The 20,836-nt window shown below is 43.4% G+C and overlaps 2 protein-coding genes across 13 annotated transcripts in view; one reads left to right on the forward strand and one right to left on the reverse strand.

The window, feature by feature from the left end:
• DCAF4 (DDB1 and CUL4 associated factor 4) overlaps positions 1-4,753 on the forward strand; it is a 42,461-nt gene extending 37,708 nt beyond the window's left edge. For 5 of the 6 annotated variants that reach the window (XM_077122945.1, XM_077122943.1, XM_077122947.1 and 2 more), the window contains 5 exons: positions 155-256; positions 350-447; positions 1,347-1,520; positions 1,895-2,009; positions 3,654-4,753. In XM_077122945.1, coding sequence (XP_076979060.1) covers positions 155-256; positions 350-447; positions 1,347-1,520; positions 1,895-2,009; positions 3,654-3,847 — 683 coding nt within the window. In that variant the 3' untranslated portion in view covers positions 3,848-4,753. The remainder of the gene's footprint in view (positions 1-154; positions 257-349; positions 448-1,346; positions 1,521-1,894; positions 2,010-3,653) is intronic. The other variant, XM_077122944.1, reaches the window with a different exon arrangement.
• A 5,665-nt stretch (positions 4,754-10,418) lies between these two features.
• ZFYVE1 (zinc finger FYVE-type containing 1) overlaps positions 10,419-20,836 on the reverse strand; it is a 92,757-nt gene continuing 82,339 nt past the window's right edge. For 3 of the 7 annotated variants that reach the window (XM_077122936.1, XM_077122935.1, XM_077122937.1), the window contains exons 9-12: positions 16,314-16,484; positions 15,320-15,500; positions 14,649-14,762; positions 10,419-13,132 (exon numbers count right to left, since the gene is read on the reverse strand). In XM_077122936.1, the coding sequence (XP_076979051.1) occupies positions 12,900-13,132; positions 14,649-14,762; positions 15,320-15,500; positions 16,314-16,484 (699 nt within the window). In that variant the 3' untranslated portion in view covers positions 10,419-12,899. The remainder of the gene's footprint in view (positions 13,133-14,648; positions 14,763-15,319; positions 15,501-16,313; positions 16,485-20,836) is intronic. The other 4 variants (XM_077122942.1, XM_077122938.1, XM_077122940.1 and 1 more) reach the window with 2 other exon arrangements.

Consider the following 20,836-nt stretch of genomic DNA (forward strand, 5'->3'; position numbering starts at 1 on the left):
ACCAGCTGAGGTTTTCCTCTTCCTCGCTACCACAAAACTCAGAAGATACCAGGGGACAGACCTCCTGAGCAGCCAGTCTTGGAGGTTGCACAGATTGGGTTAGTGGCCTCAGCATGGAGGGGAGATCTTTACTTTACATCCACTGTTCCCCCAGCAGGAGGAGAACGGCCTGGCATGCTCTGCAGTTTCCGGATCCCCGGTGCCTGGTCCTGTGCGTGGTCCCTGAATATCCAGGCAAATAACTGCTTCAGTACAGGTGAGCTCCTCTGCCTCCCAGTTCCCAGAGCAAAGGGTGCAACAGACCACTGTTCAGCTGTCCACCTTACCAGCTCATCTGTGTCTCTGTCAGGCTTGTCTCGGCGGGTCCTGGTGACAGACGTGGTGACAGGGCACCGGCAGTCGTTTGGGACCAACAGCGACATCTTGGCCCAGCAGTTTGCTGTCATGGTTGGTTGGATCTGCAGGAATGTAATGTGGTTTCCCAAGAGGGGATATTTTGCTGGATTTAAGTTGGATTCCCCTGCGTGGCATTTCATCCTCCTCCCTCTTTTACAGGGGAAAAATTGGGCATCAGAAAGGATTAACGGGTTACTTTGTGAATATTTTTGAGCTAAACAAAAGTTGGCTGATCCAGAAAGCCTGGCTATGTGGTTTAAACAGCTTCCTGGCTAAATGAATTGTTAGCAATTCTTGAGTCCTTGAATTAGGCAGCAGGACAAATAATGGAGGAAAAAATGTAAGTTCTGGCACTTGTTCATTGAATCCACAGCTTTTAAGTTATACATCTTATAAATTTACAAATTCTATTCCTTACTGTTTTTCAAAGACTTGCCCAGTAGAAAGTGCCATCTTTCTGTAAAAGTGTGGGAATACCCCTTTATAGAGGAGGGAGTCTACTGGCCTGCATTTCACGTTATGTGCTGTTCACTCAGGCCTTCTCCAGCCATCTTCCTCCTCTATTTGGTCCCCCACATCTTACTTGATCTCTAATCTCTTTCACTCCATACTCATCATCCCAACTTCACAAAAGATCTTGGTGGATTCAGGGTGTCTGTTGCTTGGGCTTCTGTGAGAGGCCAAAGTGGACAATGCAGATCGGATCCAGCTCATCAGAGCTGTGTACTCCCCACAAGGAGGACACTGAGAACATGTGGCGTCCGTTCCTGTACCCCCTCCCAGGGACTTGCCTTCCCTCCAAATCCATTGAGACCCACACGGTGACTAACCCCTCTCCACCCAAACCTTCTGACCCAGGGCCTGGGATAGGGGAGAAGAGATGGGTCATGTTACATTGGCCACACCCCTCCCAGCAGTAGCTGGGCACTGAGCAGCCCCTCTTCCCACAGACCCCGGTGCTATATAACGGCTGTCGTTCCGGGGAGATCTTTGCCCTAGATCTGCGCTCTCAAAATCAGGGCAAGGGCTGGAAGACTGTCCGCCTGTTCCATGACTCCGCTGTGACTTCTGTACAAATCCTCCAGCAAGAGCAGTGCCTGATGGCGTCAGACATGGCTGGAAAGGTAGGGGTATTGCTGACTTTGTCTAGCCCCAGGAATTTGTGGCCCAGAGATTGCCAAGTAAAGGGGTTGTGTAGATGAGACCCTTAAACCAAGGCACCAGGTAGGAGAAAGACACAGGAAGACACTGTGGGGTCGCTGCTGGGCTGGCCACCTGAGCCAGGAGGAACCTCATCTGGCCCAGCGAGAAGTGAAAGGCTTAGAAGGCTCTCTAGTTAAACTGCTGATAAGCTCCAGGGCTCAGGATTTTGAGATTTAATATCCTCGTAACCTGGAGAGGACTTTGGAGACCCCATGCCCTCCCTGGCTTTCGTACCTTGGGTTTACAGTGTACCTGCCAGGCCTTCCCTAACTGTCCCTCGTGTTTTCTCCTACAGATCAAGCTGTGGGACCTGAGGGCCACTAAATGTGTTAGGCAGTACGAGGGTCACGTGAACGAGTACGCCCACCTGCCCCTGCACGTGCACGAGGAAGAAGGAATACTGGTGGCAGGTACCTGGGGAAGGGGAGAGTCCATCCTTTAGTGCCCCAGGCGACCTAAGTAGCAGAATCCCCGGGGGAAAAGAAAGAAGTTTGTCAAAAATAGAACGGAATAAAGGGGAATGTGGACATACTGGGGTAGAGGGCTATAGGGGAAGCAGAGTTGGATGTTAGCAAACAACAGCTTAAACATCCGCCAGTCAGATAGCTTGATTCACATGGCAGTGAGCAAGCATCACTGTAGAAACAGGCATGAGGTAGACGTGATAAAACACAGGAGCTGGGGAACCTGGGCTCACCAAGTCAGCATTTGATGTGACCTTTATCCCTTCATGCAACTGCAATTGAAAAACCCGGGCTCCCTATTCTTTCTACTTACACCTTGCACAGCACCCAGAAAAGAAAATGAGCTCCCTATAAAGTAACTGACTTCTGGGCCCTTAGTGTAACTCCATCTCTGTGTATCCGTGATCTGTAGAGTAGGAGCAGAACTTTCTAGCCACTAACTCCTCTCGAAAGGAGTTTTAAGTTGACAGTGGACTATACTGTTTCTGGGCTATAATTCTGACATTGTGAAAAAAGTGTTTTTATGTATGGAATAGCAGACCTTTGGCCTTAAGGAATATGTTCTCAGTTTTCACAGATCTCAAATTTGCTAATATTCCTATAGTATTGAATTTTCCCCTATGAATCTTTTTTGAGAGAGAGAGAGAGACAGGCTAAGAGGCATCAATTTGTTAGAACTTTCTTAGACTTATCTATCACTCTTACTAGCACCAGCAGTTAGCATCCTTTTAAAGTCTAATTTCCACAAGTTTTCATCTCAGAAGAGGTCCTGTGTACTGCAGAATAGATAGCTAGGCTTTGCTGAGAGGCCAGTGCAGTTGGTCAGCTATCTGCAGTAATACTCAGTCACCTGCACAGCCTGAATTCACCCTCAACCCAATGTAGCATCTGCTTCAATGATGCGGTCTCAGAGTCATTCATGTGGTCAAAAGCACCAAGGTGAAATCCATGTGGACTGAAGGCTGCCCGCTTCTTCCCCTATGCAGCACTCCAGTGGCATATGTCATAAGTCTAAGCTACCATAACCAGGGATGTGGTGGGTTGTGAGCCTCAGAATTTTGAGATCGGAAAACTTTAGCTGGACTTAAGAACTGAACCATTAAACCAGTTGGGGAGAGCTGTCACATGGTTTGTTCTTAAACGCGTCTTGGTTTTACTCTGTTCTTCCTTTCTCTAGAATATAATGAAGTTAAGAGATCTTTTGGCTACTGTTTTTCAAAAAGGAAATCAATTGCTTGCCATGAAAACTGGGTGAACTGGTCTCTGTCTTTAGCAGCACATGACACCAGAAGCAGATTCCCACCCATTAGCCAGGAGCCTGCTCAAGCATGTGTGGCATCAAAACTGGCTGGTGCATCTTGTCACTTGGAAAACGTGCAGCTGGTTATGGTTCGAGAGCACTAGGGCAACTCAGAATTTTGATTTTCAAAAAGTACCTATTATCAGTAGAAATAATTTCCATTTGTGAGTTTTTGTTTGGGTTCACATGAAGTCATTTTTAGCCCTTAGGAATCATGAGAAGCCATGTGTTATGCCTAAGATTTCCTTTGCCCTCTCTTGCTAACCTGCCACGTCTTCCCTCTCTTTTAGTGGGCCAAGATTGCTATACGAGAATCTGGAGCCTCCACGATGCCTGCCTGCTGAGAACCATACCCTCCCCGTACCCTGCCTCCAAGGCGGACATTCCCAGTGTGGCCTTCTCTTCTAGGCTCGGGGGCTTCCGAGGAGTACCAGGATTACTCATGGCAGTCCGGCAGGATCTTTACTATTTCTCCTACAACTAATTCTGTAGCGTGCAGCCTGAAGGAAAGTGGACTTGACTTAAGGGCATTTTTTTTTTTTTTTGCATGGGCAGGCACTGGGAATCGAACCCAGGTCTCCAGCATGGCAGGCGAGAACTCTGCCACTGAGCCAGTGTGGCCCGCTCTTAAGGGCATTTTAAATGGATGTTCACTGTACACAGATCCCATCTGTCTAGCTGCTAGGCTGAAGGTGGAATGTTTATATGGAGCTACTTCAGTAAAGCTAATTTAGTTAAATCGTGGGCTCAGGGAGCTTCAAAGTCCTTTCCATAAAAGGTACCTATTTCTCTTTCTTGTTGAATTCCTTTAGCAGAGCCTCCTCTTACCTCCAAGCTGATTTTTTTTTTCTAACCAAAAGACTTTTTTCCAAGTACTGAAGATTGGTGAAAAAAAAAGCAACTAAATTATTTGCCTCTTCTTTCACCAAATCCCTTTCAAGAAGCTGGATGGTGAGACTGTGAGGCTATTCAGTGCCTGGGTCCCAGGAAAACTTGCATCTGTGTTTGCGATGCAACTGGACCCAACTGGATGGAAGAAAGGGGAAGTCATTTCTCTGAGTCTCTACAGAGCAGTTTAGAATCATTAAACTTGGCCTTTGTAAATAAAGCTCACTCAATATCCATTGAGATCTCTGGATTCTTCTTTTAGTATTATTCAAAAACGTTTAAATGTTAGCAGGTTTTAAACAGACAGGCCTTCACATGCCTTTGTTGAGGCACCTTCCAGAATATTAGGTATGGCCACACCTATTTCTGATATAGTAAACTGGAATGTAAGAGCCCAGCAAAGAAAGCTGGCTTTGACTTTTTGTAATCTAGAAGCAATTTGTGAAATGGTCTTACAAAGTGCTGAATGAGCCTGTCTCTCTATCTAATATTAAAACAAGAATAAAAATGGAAAAAAAAAATCAGTGGAACTACATTACTGAAATAGGGAACCCTAAGTTAAACCATGGACTATAATTAACGATAAGTTATAAAAATGTGCTTTCATTAAGTGTAACAAATGTTCTTCACCAATGCCAGGTGTTAATAATGGGGTGGTATATGGGAATCCTATATTTTATTTGCGATTATTCTGTAAACCCATAACTTCTCTAATAAAGAAAAAAACTAGAAAGAACCATGGTGTGCTGTGTTGCTTCTGTGGCTGATTTAGAGTATCATGTTGCTTAAGCCGCTTGTGACAGCAAACCAGCTGCAGTAATGTCTAGTAAGATCTTGGGCGAAGGAAAACTGGAAGCGCAGAGACTGAAAGGCAGAGACAGCTTTAATAGCTTTATAGGTGAGCTTCCGCTGGGCCCTCCAATCCACTCTGCCCTTCTCTACCATGCTCTGTGTGCCCACAAGGCTGACCTCTCTGGGTCTCATCAGTCTCCCTGGCCCCTGGCTGCCACGTGGTTTCCGCTAATGGGAAATCCCAGCAGGACAGCAGAGGGCAGGAGCAGAGTGAGGTGAGAATTCTAGTTTCTTGGCTTCCTTCCTGCTGGGCCATGGGTTGGCACTGGCTGTGTTCCTCAACCTAAGGCCACAGCTTCTTTTCAACAGACTTCTCTGGGTTCTAATAACGATTGTGTCTGTTTGATCCTTCAGACCTACGGCTGATCGTTGCACCTCAGTGTTGCCAAACCCAGCATGCTTTGCCTTCAGTTACCTGCTTTGAGTGTTGCACCTTTTTCCTGCCAGAATCCTGACCAATACAATACATTGTACAGAGGATCAAAACAAGAAGATGAGACCATGAGATCACTTATATATCTGATAGATGAACTACATGTCATAATGTCTTCAGTGCCTCATGTTTTGTAACGAACTTTAACCCATAATTTGATTTGATCCTTATAACAATCCCTAAAGGAGGTACACTGGTACTGCTAATATAATACCATCAGCAGCATTTTATAGATAAAGAAACAGGCACAGAGACCTTAAGTGACTTGCTTTATCACAGAACTATTTAAGGGTTGAGCTGGGACTTGGAATCAGAAGACTTGAGATTGCATTCTCTACTTCTGCTTCTCCATTCTGCTAACAGAATAATCAACTTGTGTGTCACAGCTACTGTTTTGGAGAAACCAAGAAGTGGCATAATGTGTGTACAAATGTATAATGTCAACATTTCATGATATTCAGTCACTAGGTAAATTAATTTCTTTGGCTCTCACTGATGGGTGTAAGAAGTTTGTTAGTTACTAAAGAAAGTCCTCGTGTTTAATCATTTACATTTTGTCCCTGGGGTCCTGCCAACCCCTGACATACTGACTTGCACATAGTTGGTCCCAGGAAATTACAGAGAGAGTTGAAGGACCCAGGGAGCCACTATCATTGTAGGGTGACATGTATAGCTCAAAAGCAGTGTCCACCCATCCTGTTATCCCCATCAATAGGATATATATGTCCATTTGTTACAGGATCTGAAATTTAGAATCACTGCTTTTGTTCATCTAATGCAGTTTTCCCTCAGCTCTGCGTGATTATCTCAGTGAAGTCAAGCCCATGCGGGGCTACCCAGTTCAAACTTGATCACTTTCCCAACAATGGAGACAATCTGACCATACAGGAGAATATGAATTCTGGTATGTATGGCCCTATCCCTATGTACCATCTTAACTTTTTATCAAACTGTGCCATAGCTCAAATTTCCTACTTAAGCAAAGAGTTGTAAAAGGAATCATTTTAGATTTCCCTTAAGCTAAGGGAAAAAAAATTTTTTCAAAACCTCTCATTTAAACTTTGCAACAGCCCTTTGTTCACTGGTGAGAAATCATGCGCCTAACACTTAGTCTAGGTTGTATGAAAAAAACGTTTTAGTCTGTTCACTTAAAATAATGTTGCAAAGATTAATATGTTGCACAGTCCTTCTGCATTTTATACTTACAGATCTCTGTTAGGGCATTCTGCACTATTCCCCAAGTGACAGTGAAACGTAGAGAATGAGCAGGTGACGGCAATGGTATTGAACTATTTGGTAACTGGCCCAGTGTTGGCTTTGCTTGTAGCCTTCTGAATAGAGATGAGAAAACAATGACACATACTGATCATCAAAAATGCCACAAATGAACATAATCTCTCATGCTCCACAGTGCTATGCAGTCACTCTAGAATCCATCTGCTTGAGGGCACCAGTGGCCTCTTCAGTGTTCTCCAACAATGGTCCCCAGAAATATCCTTTGAGCCAAGTCCACTTTTTCCTGTCACCTGCCAGCCTTAGATCTGGCCTGGTATAAATCTTTCATGTAACCATATCAAAATTTCCAAAAACAATTTTAGGCTAATCTCAGTATCTCCCATTTCTTCATTTATAGATACTGGGTAAAAAGCCCTGGTCTCACTTCTAGTAAGTTTGTCCCCTCTGCTCCGCTCACTACACTGCCACTGCCACAGGAATGACCTTTCATTGAAAGAGCCCTGCTTTCAGTGATTCCTGTGCCTCAGAACAGTAAAAATGGGCTTCTGTGATTTGGTCAGAATCACACCTCTGCATCCTTTTGCCTGCTCTCTATCTCCAACCTGGTACTTCTGGACAGAAATGCTTCAAGTTCCGCTGCATATGCTGTTATCCTGATCTGAGCCTCTTCTCAAGCCATCCTCCACTCCCTTTCATGTGTAAAAGTCCAATTTTTAAATTTCAGCTTGAAGGACACCTCCTGGAAGCTTCGTTTGCCCAGCACTTGACACCAAGTAGACATTTGGTTTGCAGAATGAACAACTTTTGCCAGCATTATTTCCTTTTTCTTCTTATAACCCTATGGAGTAGGTGATGGTATCGCCAATTTACTGACAAAAGAAACAATCTCAAATGTGGTGATTTACCCAAGATCTTCTAATAAGTGGCAGAGCAGGCTGGGTCACCTGCTCAAGCCTAAAAATCTATTTATTATGGCTCTTGTGTTTGAGAGAATAGGGTTTTTACTTTTCTTCTGGAGGTTTAAGACCTCTGAGTTCCAATTCAACATGGAGTTTTCCCTTTTATCTTCTTCCCTCAAGATTTGCTGCCTCTGTTATACTACAGATGACATCTGGATCGTTCACTATCTTTGCTTGCGTGTCCCTGTTTGCTCCTACCTCTTACCCACTTGTGCTTCTGGCTTCATTTGAATAAAAGCATCTGTTTGAAGAACAAAAAGGGACATGGTCTGCAGAGGCCAAAATCTGAGCAAAGGCACAGATACAAATATAGATAAATATGGACAGTCCAGAGCAGTCTGAACCAAGGGGATGTGGTTAACTGGGAAATCCATTTAAGCTCTGTTGAAGTTTGCAGTATCTTTGGGATATCTAAGAGAGTTGTCTAGAAAATGGGGCCAGAGGCTTGGAGAGATTCAGGCTAGAGTTAAGGATTTAGGTTTCGTCGGTATAAAGTGGCAGTTGAAACCATGGCAGTGGATCAAGTTGCACATAAGCATATTAACCTGAACTCCACCAAGCACATGAAGACATACCGTCATCTAAACAAATGGTAGTTCCAGAGATGTCTCTGGTCACATGAGCATATCACTGATGAACAGATTCTCTAGAACACCCATTCCTTACCATATGGGCTTTAGTGTTCACAAATCTGACAGTTTCTGTACCTGTGTGAAGGAGAAAATTAAGCAGAAGGTAGATTAGACCTCACCTTGAACAGTTACTAAAATTAATGCTGTTAATGCCTAGTAGAGTTACAGGCCACTATTATGCATTTAATCCTCCTCCCTCAATGGATGTAGTTTTGAATTTGAAAATGCAAGAGTGGTTACTAAATTGCCATTAAACTGAAACATTTTTTTTAACAATTTGAAACTTAGCTTTTGGGTAACAGGCCAGGCCAGTAGATTAATCTCTAAAACCATTTCCCTGTTTCTTTTTAGTGAAAGAGAAGCACTACTGTCATCTGCCCTAAGACCTTCTGAAGACAATGGAAAAGCTTAAGATATAAAAGCTAAGCTCACAGATAACCCTGAATTCTTTTTAAACTTTCCCTTACAAAGACAGTGACACCTTATCTTATCTGGAAGTACAAATGAATTCATAATCCATGAAGGGGAAGGAAAAATTATGGGGAGAGGTTCTACAGTGCAATGCCAATGACAGGCTGTATGGAGCAGAGTTCAGACTCCTCACTGCAATTAACCAGGTCTGAGGGACCCAAATACAGCTTGGAATCTCATTTGCCAGGCAAATCTGAACCATTCTGAGCCAGTGTCTTCAGTAAAACACAGACACTACGACTTACTTTTCAGTGTGGTTGTGAGAATTAACTATCGACTCTATAAAGCTATGTTCTACCATATCCCAGGCACCTAAATATCGGTTCTCTTCTCTTTTCCAATTCACAAATGAGTCATACCAGCAGAGTTAAGTTCAAGCACGTGCTTAGGGTCCTGCTGGTCTCATTGTTTAGGAAACTGCTTAGTTCTCAGCCACAAGCAAAAATCTCCAGTCCTAGCTCACCAGGGACATGTTTAAAACATGTTAGGTTCACCTATGAGCAGGACTTTTAAACCAGAAAGTTATTAAAAACTGTTATGTAGCGCACACACATGTACACTACATGCAGGTGTGCATACACATACTCACAGGGGCAAAATCAATCTCTGCTATTATCAGGATAGAGGTTATTCCTGATGGGGGGAGAGACCAGAAGTGTGGTCATTATCTGTTTCTTGATCTGGGGGTGCTGGTTGGTTTCATAATACTCAGTTTGAAAAAAATGAATCAAGCTGATACATGTAGGATGGTCCAATGGGTGTTTTAAACATTTGCTTTCGCCCCAAATTTAGTTGAGGCTGGGATTAGCTGTGTACAGATCAAGAAAGGAAAACCTCCTATTAATCTGGCACTGGGAGAACACTTCCTTTTCTCAGTTGGTCTGACTACTGTGAGGAAAAGAATTCAGAAGATTTTTCTGCATTATTTCTATGGAAAGAAAGCCTTAGATTAGAACAATGGTAAATTGATGTCACTCCCATGTGGCAGCAGACTCACACGCCCAGGGGTGTCCTGGCACAAAGACAGAACAAACACTCAGGTCTAACACAGGCCACCACCGTTCACCTTTTTTCCTCCCAGTCCCCTACCCCCAGCCTGCCCCACTCTCCAAAAAAATGAAGGAGAATAAGGGCAAAAGGGACAAAGGCAGGAAAGAGAAAGAAGAGGAAAAAGAAGATGGGGCAAGAAGAGAAGGAACAAAGACCAGAAAATCAATGGCCACAAAGAATGAGGAAACAGGTGATGAGACACAGGAATTTAAAAGATGAAGCGGGAAAGGGAAAATGAAGAGTGGAATGCGAATAAAAAGGTAAAAAAAAAAAAAAAAAAAATTTAAGTGTTTCCATAGGTCACTAGTAATAACAATTTTAAATCCAGAAATTACAAATCAGGAGTAAAACAGAGTCTGTTACCACCACCCCACATACCAGACTGTTCACACCACCAACCTGAAATCCTGAGAACTCAAGTTGTTAAACAACTGCTGCCACAGAACTGTGCATACCTAACGCTGGCTTTGATAGCTGGATAGATAAAAAAAAAAACTACTCAACATAATCTTTAAGCCGGAAGATGCTTAATATAGTCTTCAGTGGTTAAAAAAACTGTTTATCATAATCACATCACTCAAACAGCCTTGTTATTTTAAGCCTTGTTGAAATAGTTTGTTATCAATATAATCTCAACAACAAAAAAACTTATTCTCTGTTCCCAGAAACCGTCCCAGCATTGCCAGCTGAAGGATGCAAGAAAAATCACCACATGATCTAATAAGCAACAGTTTCTCCTTGAAAAACAAACCTGAATGAGGGGAGGACTTCTAAGATAACAGGCAGGCTGGTCAAACTTCTCTTCTATTTTTTTTTTTTTTCTTCTTTCTTCTGGATCCTGGCCATTTTTTTGTCTGTTTGGAACATACTGGACTAGGAAAATTTTTCCTCCAGTTCCTTACATGTGTACCTGTAATAAACTCACCTTTTCACCAAGACAAAGAGACATTTCTCTGTTTAATGCAGGATCTGGCAGGCCTAACCATTATAAGACCTTGTTTTCTGATGGAAACAGCTTCCCCACACAGGCCAGCAAAGCTCTGTCCCTGCTGCTACTTTCCCAGCACTCCACAAAAGACTAGTCCCAAACATCCACTTTGGAAAGTTCACATGAACAAGCCAGAATACAGGAAAAAACAGTGTGGTAAGTGAGAACATATGGAATCTGCTACCCATGCCCAAAAGTTCTATGATCATCAGTTATCATCACACTCTTAAGGCCCTGCTTATGAGCAAACTGATGTGGGCATATACTCTATCTAGAAGCTGGGGGAAAACAGCCTGTCATCCTAATATTCAAACCCATTCCATGGGTTAATGGTTTTGTGGTACTTGATTATGCTTTTTCTTTAAAACTTCCTATTTGTTACTTATAAACTGAGGTATTTACAGGTGAAGTATTACAACAGTAGAAATAGGACCTCTCACATGGCTTCTACTCTGAAAGCCATGGGATCTTCTCCCATGACTAGGAGGGAGTGAGCAAAGTACTGGAGGAAAGTTAGAGGAAAGAGTCGGCAAAGCGCATGTTCAGCAGGAAGATTCCTTTATAATGGTGAATTTGATAATACACAGTTCAAAAGTAGGGCCTCAGCCACTGGACCAAAGGAGGCAGTAAGGGAGCAGGCTGAGCAGGACCAACACACTCCAAAGCTCGTGTCACATTGATACCCATGCTGGAACCACTGCCCACATAGCTCCCTGAAGCTCAACCCACCCATTCAGTTCCGTCAAGAACTGTGTTGCTTTTGATTCTTCCTTTTGGGCCATTGAAGATAAAATCCATGTGATAGGATTGCAGCACAACAGTCTCTTTCCAGTCACAATCAATATGGATATCCAATCTCTTGATGAGAAACAAAAGTTCATTTGACTTCTCTTGCAAGGACGGAAGAGATAAAATTTTTTCTTTATGATCTGTTGAAATATTTATATGTACTTTAAAAAAAAAAAAAACTAACAGTCCATTCTGTGCTCTGTTTCCCTGGAAGATTTCTCACGATCACCCCTCCAATAGCTAGAGGGTCGTGTGTCTGGGAACAAAGAATTAAGACACTTTAAAATAAGCAATAAAAGTCCTAGTGCAACACTCAAAAGCAGACTGTGGGCTTGAGGGGCTGGAGAGGGGGAAGATAGCAGGTACTTTGATTTAGGAGCAGGGTGCCCAACTTTTAGGAAAGCCTAGGGGAGACACAGAGAGAAACAACAACAAGCAGGTAATGCTGCCAGGGAAGACCCATTTCCTTCTGTGCTCTCCCAGGTACAAAAGGGGTATCACAAACCCCATATTTTGATTTCTCAGGACTGATGACCCTACCCATCACCCTCCACCCACTCTGGTGACCTGCACGCCAAGTTGGGTGGTCTCTGACTAAAACAGAGTTCTGCTAATAATTGGGATTCAATTCCCTTGAGGGCCCAAACATAATTCCCTTCTGGCTGTTCCAAGCAAGAAGTACCTGGGAAAAGGCAAGGAATGGATCAGCTCTGAATGCTTGTGGAGAAGGAGCAAAAGGTGACTAGCAATGTAGTGGATTTGAACCTGGCTTGGCTTTGTGGGCGAAGACCAGCTGCCACCGCCACCTTACTCCTGTGCTGGGAACAGACTGTCATTAAGTTTTTGCAACCAGCAACAGCCTATCACTCCAAGTTCCTTTCATATGTATATATGGGTGTGTGTATATATATATATATATATATACACACACACACACACACACACACACATGTATATATATATTTATTTTAATTATTTTTAACTGAAATAAATGTAATGGATTCAGGTTCACTCCCCTTTGCTCAGTCCCCTGCCCTGAAGGGTTCACACCTTCTGCGGCCAGGCTCCACCAGCATGTCATCTGCCCCAGCCCCCACCAGGGAAAGTGGCCCCAGGATGAGTAGAGGAGAGGGCACACACCACAATAGGTGACCAGGAGGAGAGTTACCCCAATAAGATTTCAGTTTCTAACCCTGAGAGCCTAAGGAATTGTGAAGGACTTGGAGAGGGAGCTAGGGTTAAAGGTCACCAGGCTTTTTATTGCAGTTAAAGCAGACTCGGACAGGATGGTCCCAGCCACGAGAGGGGACAGCCCGGCGGTCATGAGAGCACTCATCACAGAAGCCTTGTCCGCAGGCCCGGCAGTGGTGCTTGGAAAGCTTGATGCTGAATTCCTTCCGGCAGTTGTGGCAATGTAGGATCTCGTGGTCGGGCACCCAGTATGCCGGCCTGGCTGCATCCTTCACCAGACCTAAGGGAGGGAAGGGATGATGACAGAACATACAAAACCAAATGCCTGAGAGTCATGTGGCTCCCAGTTCCAACTGCACTGAAGATCACCTAGGGAGCTTTTCAAAGGCCTTCACCCCATACAGTCCAGATCATAATCTTTGGGGCTGGGGCCCAGACATTGATAATTATGTATCTATTAAGTTCTTCAGGTGATCCTAATGAGCAGCTGCATGAAGAACCACTGGGGTAGCTACAGAAGAGTCCAGACTCTGGAGTCAGATATATTTTCATTCATATCCAGTTCCACTGAGAACAAGTTAATTAGTAACTGAAGAATTAAGAGAAGTTACTTCTCAAGGCCTTAGCTTACTCATCTTTAACAACCCAACTTCAAGAGCTGTTACAAGGATTACAAGAAACAACATCTGGAGAACAATGGCCTGGGACTCAATGCCTGGTAAGTGAACACTGCACTTGATGAGTCACAGATGGTGGGTTATCTGTGCCAAGGGCAGCCTCTGCCCCTCCCAGTCACCCGAGGTCAGATGCAACCTGAGATTCAAGCCTGGACAAATCCTACACTCATGAGTCAAAAGTTCATCATCTGCTCATTTTGTGCACCCACCACAGTGATAAATTGGATCCAAGCAGTTTTCATTACCACCCACCCAGGAGTCTTTGGTTTCTCACCTAAAATGGGTTGAACTACCCCAAGTTCTTCACACAATGCATTCCTACATCCTAGCTACAACTCTCGAACATCTGGAGCTGAATGGCCATCCTAAATCCTTGATGAATAATAGCTTAGCTAGTGTGGTGGATTAAGGATAGCTACAAATTCTTTGACACTCTTCCCATAGAGAGGAGGGGTGGGTCTATGTCCACTCCCTTGAATCTAGGCAGGATCTGTGACTGCTTTAACTAAGAGACAACAGTAGTAGTGACTGTGAGCCAGTTTCTAAGCCTAAGAGACTAGTTGCTTCCACCTCCTGTCCTTAGAACATTAGCTCTTAGAGTTCTGTGCTGCTGTGCACAAAGTCCAACTTCCACTGGAAAGACCAGAGATTACCTGGAGAGGGAGGAGGCTCTACTGAGCCCAACCTTCCACCCGTTCCTGCCAAGGCACCCAGGATGTGAGTCTGGCATGGACCATCGAGACCAGCCCTGATGTCAGTGGAATACCACCCAATAACTCCAGTCAGTGCCACTTAGAGCAGAATTGTTATCCAGTTCATTGCTTTCTGACTTCCAGACCCACAAAAACCTACGACATGATAAAATAGCTGTGTTTTAAGCAGCTACATTTATGGTAATATGTTATGCAGCAATAGATAACATATAATAGGATGGCCTCCAGGAATAAACATGATGTCATTAAGGTATTCAGCAGAAGCAAGCAAGCGTACATTTTTAATGGATTCTTTGTTGCCCAACTCAATCTAGGTCAGCGAGACTTTGATAAAATAATAGTCCAGGGAACGGTGGAACCCCTCATCTCATATACACTATCCCAGGAGAAGCACTGCCAAGCCCACCTAGTGGTATGTCAATGGCTGTCACCACAGCTCCCAGAGTGTTCTGCACGGCCTCGCCCACCTTCCGAGCAATCAGTGTTCCGCCTTCCTCATCAGCTTGTGTCTCAGCAACATCTGTAGACAAATGATAAAGGAAAAGGCATAGCCCTTTAGCCCAACAGAAACAGAAAACCCAGGGAGAAATCTTCAGAGTACTTCTGAATTTTTCACCCAGGGTACTGATGTGCTGTCCTGCAAACTGTTTAAAGTCCAGACTGAAATTGGGTTACTATCTTTTAGTTCTTTACCCACAGACCTCTGGGACTATTTCATAACCTGCCTTTTAAGACATAAAGGGGCATCATTTAGAAGCTTATTCAGAGAGAAGACACAGTCTGAGCCATCTCTAGTAAGGACTGCTGCCTTTTCAGAATTCAACTGCTGCATGTGTATTTCTTTCCCTCAGAAACAATTCTGCAGTTTGAGCACAGGAAAGGTTCAACCCCATTGAGTAAAAGCACCCACAGGATCCTAAGAAAGAGCTTAGGGAATGACGGGCCTTTGCTCTCAGAAGAGTAATGTGGTTAGGAACATGGCTGGGGCATGTGTCCCAAGGAGTCCAGTTCCCAACACCCAGTGCCAAGGAGAGAGGCTCTCCCCTCTACCCTTGCAGCTCACGGGCCCCACTTTACCTAACTGGACATTCCTGGCTTCGTAGCAGTTGTCACACACCCGCACAGGTGCAGGGCCCCAGCCCCGCTCGGGCACTGGCCGGGTCTTGGATGAACAGCTGTCACAGAAGCCCTCCCCACAGGCCCGGCAGTGATGTTTGGTGTCGTTATCTTTAAAGGATGTCGCACACTTGTTGCAGCTCTGTTCCAACCCCAAAACAAAGCAGAGAGGCAGGTATCGTTTACGTCTGCTCAGCTGAGAAAGTCAGTGAGACCCAGGAGGAGGATCATAGGACCATCTTGTAGCAGCAGGACCCCAACAGTCCTAACAGAAGGGCCCTAAGACCTCCAGCCACATGGAATGTCCCTGCTGACGCACAGCTGTAACTATCATTTTCTTCCAAGAAGCACTTCAAATCTACTCTCAAGGACAGGCTGAGTCACAGGGTTCCCAGAAGGAACTGTGTTGATTCTAGCCAGAATAGTTATGAGAATTCATATTCTTCACTTTCTTGAAAGAGCCTCTGGAAAGCTCTAGTTGCTGAAGCAACTAGAAACTAAGGGAGATAGTTTTAGACCAATTAGGAAAAAAACTTTCTAGTAATAAGCACAGAAAGGAAACCTAGTGAAGAGTGAGTTGCCTATCATAGAGTTTGGACCAAAGCTGGATACTCCTTTGCTGTAGGTGCTATAGAGGTTTACATGTCAGGCTAAGGATGAGCCTAAGTGACCTCCTAAGATCTCTCTTCCTCCATGAGGTCTCTGATCAGTACTAATCAGCCCTAACAGATAAGGAAACTAAAACCCACCACAGAGAAATAAGGCAAAGGGAAGTGAGTGGGCAAAGAGGAAACTTCCTGCCTCAATGCATCCCACCTTTTCTGGAATCTGGAAGCTAATTTTTCTGAAGGAAATATTCCATTCTCCTCTCACAGAACAAACTGAGTTCTGGGGCAAAGTTATACAAGCAGGATGGGTGTGCCAGGGATGTTGGGAGCCCTCTGCTGCACCATACCAATATCTGAGAGTTGGGCCTCCAGTAGGCAGGCGCGATCTGGTCCGTCAGCCAGGAAGTCACAGCCTTGGTGGGCCCAAGGCTAAGCTCAGACACAGACTGAGCCATGAAGTTCATCCCATCCAACAGGCGCTGGGCAGCATTGTTGTTGTCCTTCAGGAATCCATCAGTCTGAAATGAAAATGCAGGCTCCCATCATGCTGTGAGTGGGGGGGAGGGAAGGAAGGAGGGAGAAGGGAGAGGCGAATGACACACTCACCATGGTCAACTCAGAAACACAGCCCCTTGGCAGAGAAGTCTAGGGACAGACCAGGAATCCTCTGACTTCCAGGCAACACTATAACCAATCAGTCATCACTGATGTATTATCTTCAGAGTTGACTAGAAAACTTGGTGCAGAGCTGTTCAATTGAGGTTTTAGTTTGCCCATAAATAAGATATATGATAGAGCCAAAAAGGGTACCTCCACCAGAAATCCCTCACCCCAGGCTGGTTCTTCTCAGTTCCTCTACTACCTTACACTTTTAGGTCCCCTATTTCTATATGTAAGTACAAAATCTGTTTAGGTATCTGACTCCCCACTAGATGGTGAACTCTCTGACAACAATACTCTATACCTTTCCATTTTTGTATTTTTGTAAACAATCCAGCTCAATACACAATATTCAACAATGGATCCTGAAATAATGAGTAAATGAAAGAGCTAATGAGCAGAAAGGGAACAGCCTGTATTGCCCTAACTCCCAGGACTATGAGGAATGCAGCCTAAAGGTAAATTAAGGTATTACTGTTTTCCTGGAATATAAACTATCTTAACTATGATAGCTTCAGAGGAAAGAACTAACTTGGATCAAAAAACAAAGAGTAACTTCCGGGAAGACAGCAAACTAGAATAGCTCGAGATTAGCCCTGCTCCACAGGAAAGTTAGAGAAGGGAGAGGAGGGCAACTGAGGCAGTGATTCAGGAGTGTGGCCGACCCAGGAGAGCCTTCTGCACCACATATGGCAGCCCTGGTTGCAGAGGCTGAGGAACTGAGAGGCAGAAAGCTGGAGCCTGGCACGGAGGCACGGAGCTCGCAGGAGTGTACAGAGCAGAACACAGGACTAGGAAGTAAGCCAGGCCACAGCAGCTATCCTTGAGTGCACTACCCTTACCAGCGCAGCCCAGTGACCGGCGCCTCACCCCACACCCCACACACCTGAATCACGTCATCCGCTCCCATTCCCCATGCTCCCCACCCCACCAGCCCCCAGTACACATACTTGCCCTCCACCCCCACCTTCAAGTGAGGCCCAACTCACCTCTCCTGCACACCTTCCGAGCACTACCTCCCTCTCCCTGTTTCCTGCAGGCTGCTGCCAGTTTGCAGGCACAAACCTCCATACTTAGGCTACCCCTGACCCCCATACCCATAGTGTCACTCAGCCTCACCCTGCCCTCCCTGAGCTCAGCACATCCCTTTATGGTACTCCCAAGCCCACACGTGCGCACAGACCCCCAATCACATCATTCAGCTCTGGGAACTGTACATTCCAGCAGTCCTAGAACCACGCATGTGCACAGGCCTCAGCCAGCTCTGAGAAAGTGCCAACCTGCACAGCTTGGTCACATCTGCCCCCAATTCATGACGACGTAATGCCAACCTGCTACCACAGCTCTACACATGCGCACAAAGGGCCCCATGTCCTAGACCAGTGCACACCAGGGTTATGCCCCCAAGACTAGTGCGTCCGCACAGCTACATTCTCCCTGGCCTCTGGGCACCCACATTCACAAGCATCAGCATAACATCGCCAATCTGCACCCACACCTGCCCTGAAACAAATCACTGTACCCCGTGCCCTGCTCCCTGCTGTACAACCATCCTGCAAACACAAGGTCTTAGACTACTGAAAGAGATCAACTCCCAAAGTAAATCAATCAAGATATTTACATGCAATGAAGACAGCTGAACATTACTAAACATATCACAATGCAGACAGATAGAGCCCCGCCTAATGACCAAATTAAAACACCAGAGGAGACACAGATGTTGGAACAACTAATCAAAGATGTTCATACAACTCTACTTAATAAAATAAGTGGGATAACAAATGACATAAAGGAGATCAAGAAGAGAGGAGAAGAGCACAGAGAGGAATTTGAAAGAATAAATAGAAAAATAGCAGAAATCAGAGAGATTAATGACTGTTGACCAAATAAAAAACATACTAGAGGCACAACAACACCAGACTTGAAAAGACAGAAGAAAGAATAAGTGATATAGAGGACAGGATAACTGACTTCGAAGACTCAAAACAGCAAATGGCAAAAAAGATGGAAAAAATTGAATGGGGAACTCAGGCAAATGATAGGCAAAACAAAGTACACAAATATAAGAATCACTGGTATCCCAGAAGGAGAAGAGAGAAGTAAAGGGCTAGGAAGAGTAATTGAGGATATAAAGGGGAATACTTCCCAATCCTCATAAAGGATATAAATATACAAGTCAAAGAAGCCCAAAGAACTCCAAACACAATACATCCAAATAGGCCTTCCCCAAGGCACATACTAATCAGTCTGTCAAGTGCTGAAGAGAAGCAGAAAATCCTGAAAGAGGCAAGAGAAAAACAATCCACTACATACAAGGGAAATCAAATGACAGAGTTCAGACTACTCAACTTAGCACCATGGAGGCAAGAAGGCAGTGGTATGATATAGTCAAGATCCTGAAAGAGAAAGACTTCCAGCCAAGAATTCTGTACCCAGGCAAACTCTCCTTCAAAATTTGGGGAGAGATTAAAGTATTCAAAGACAACAAGTCCTGAAAGAATTTGTCAACAAGAGACCAATGCTGTAAGAAATACTAAAAGGACTAGATACAAAAACTCAAAAATGGACAGCACAATACTACCTAATTGTAATGTAATTATGTTAAAACACTGAATGAAGCTGCATCTGAGCTATAGTTTTTTTTTTTTTGGTTTGTTTGTTTGTTTGTGTTTTTTGTTTTTTTTGTTTTTTATATATTTTTTTATTTTTTATTTTTATTATTATTTTTTATTTTTTTCTCTATATTATCATTCTATATCTTTTTCTGTTGTTTTGCTAGTTCTTTTCCTAAATCGATGCAAATGTACTAAGAAATGATGATCATACATCTATGTGATATATTAAGAATTACTGATTGCATATGTAGAATGGAATGATTTCTAAATGTTGTGTTAGTTAATTTTTTTAATTAATAAAAAAACAAACAAACAAACAAAAAAAACAAAGAAATACTAAAAGGAGTTCTGCCAGCTAAAAAAAAAAAAAGACAGAAGAGGAAGGTCTGGAGAAGGGTACAGAATTGAAGAATACCACTAAGGGTAATTTAAATAATACAAAAAGAAAGTCAGAAGAGAATATACAGATATGACAAATAAAATTAAAAAAAATAAGATGTGGACTCAAGAAACTTCTTTTCAGTAATAACTCTGAATGTTAACAGACTAAACTTACCAATCAAAAGATAAAGATTGGCAGAATAGATTAAGAAACATAATCCAGCTATATATGCTGCTTACAAGAGACTCATCTTAGATGCAAGGATGCAAATAGATTGAAAGTGAAAGGATGGAAAAAGATTTTCCATGCAAGCTGTAATCAAAAGAAAGCAGGAGTAGTTATACTAATTTCGGACAAATGTAAAGACATTTACTTTAAATGTAAAGACATCATAAACGAGAAAGAAGGACACTATATATTAATTAAAGGGTCAATTTGCCAAGAAGATATTACAATCATAAATGTTTATGCTCCCAATCAAGGAGCTCCAAAGTACATGAGACAGAACACTGGCAAAACTCAAGAGAGCAACAGAATGTTCAACAATAATAGTAGGAGACTTCAATGCATCACTCTCCTCTATAGACAGAACAACCAGACAGAAGATCAACAAGGAAATAGAGAAGTTAAATAATTTGATAAATGAATTAGACCTAACAGACATATACAGATCACTGTACCCCAAAGCACAAGGTTATACATTCTTCTCCAGTGCTCATGGAACATTTTCCAGGGTCGAGCATATGCTGGGGCACAAAACAGGTTTTTGTAAATTTAAAAATATTCAAATTAGACAAAACACTTTCTCTGCTCACAATAGATGAAGCTGGATCACAAGAACCACCAAAGAATGAAAACATTCACAAATATATGGAGATTAAATAACACACTCTTAAACAACCAGTAGCTCAAAGAAGAAATTGCTAGAGAAATCAATACCTATCTGGAGATGAATGAAAATGAGAATACAACTTATCAGAACTTACGGGATGCGGCAAAGGCTCTGCTGACAGGGAAATTTATTGTCTTAAAAGTCTATATTAAAAAACAAGAAAGAGCAAAAATCAAGGACTTAACAGCAAACGTGGAGGAACTTGAGAAAAAGCACAGCAAACTAACCCCAAAGCAAATATAAGAAGAGAAATAACAAAGATTAAAGCAGAGATAACTGAATGGGAAAACAAAAGAACAAAAGAAAGAATCAATAAAACCA

This window comes from Tamandua tetradactyla, chromosome 12, assembly GCF_023851605.1.
Source record: "Tamandua tetradactyla isolate mTamTet1 chromosome 12, mTamTet1.pri, whole genome shotgun sequence".
In the NCBI taxonomy this organism is placed as follows: Eukaryota; Metazoa; Chordata; class Mammalia; order Pilosa; family Myrmecophagidae; genus Tamandua; species Tamandua tetradactyla.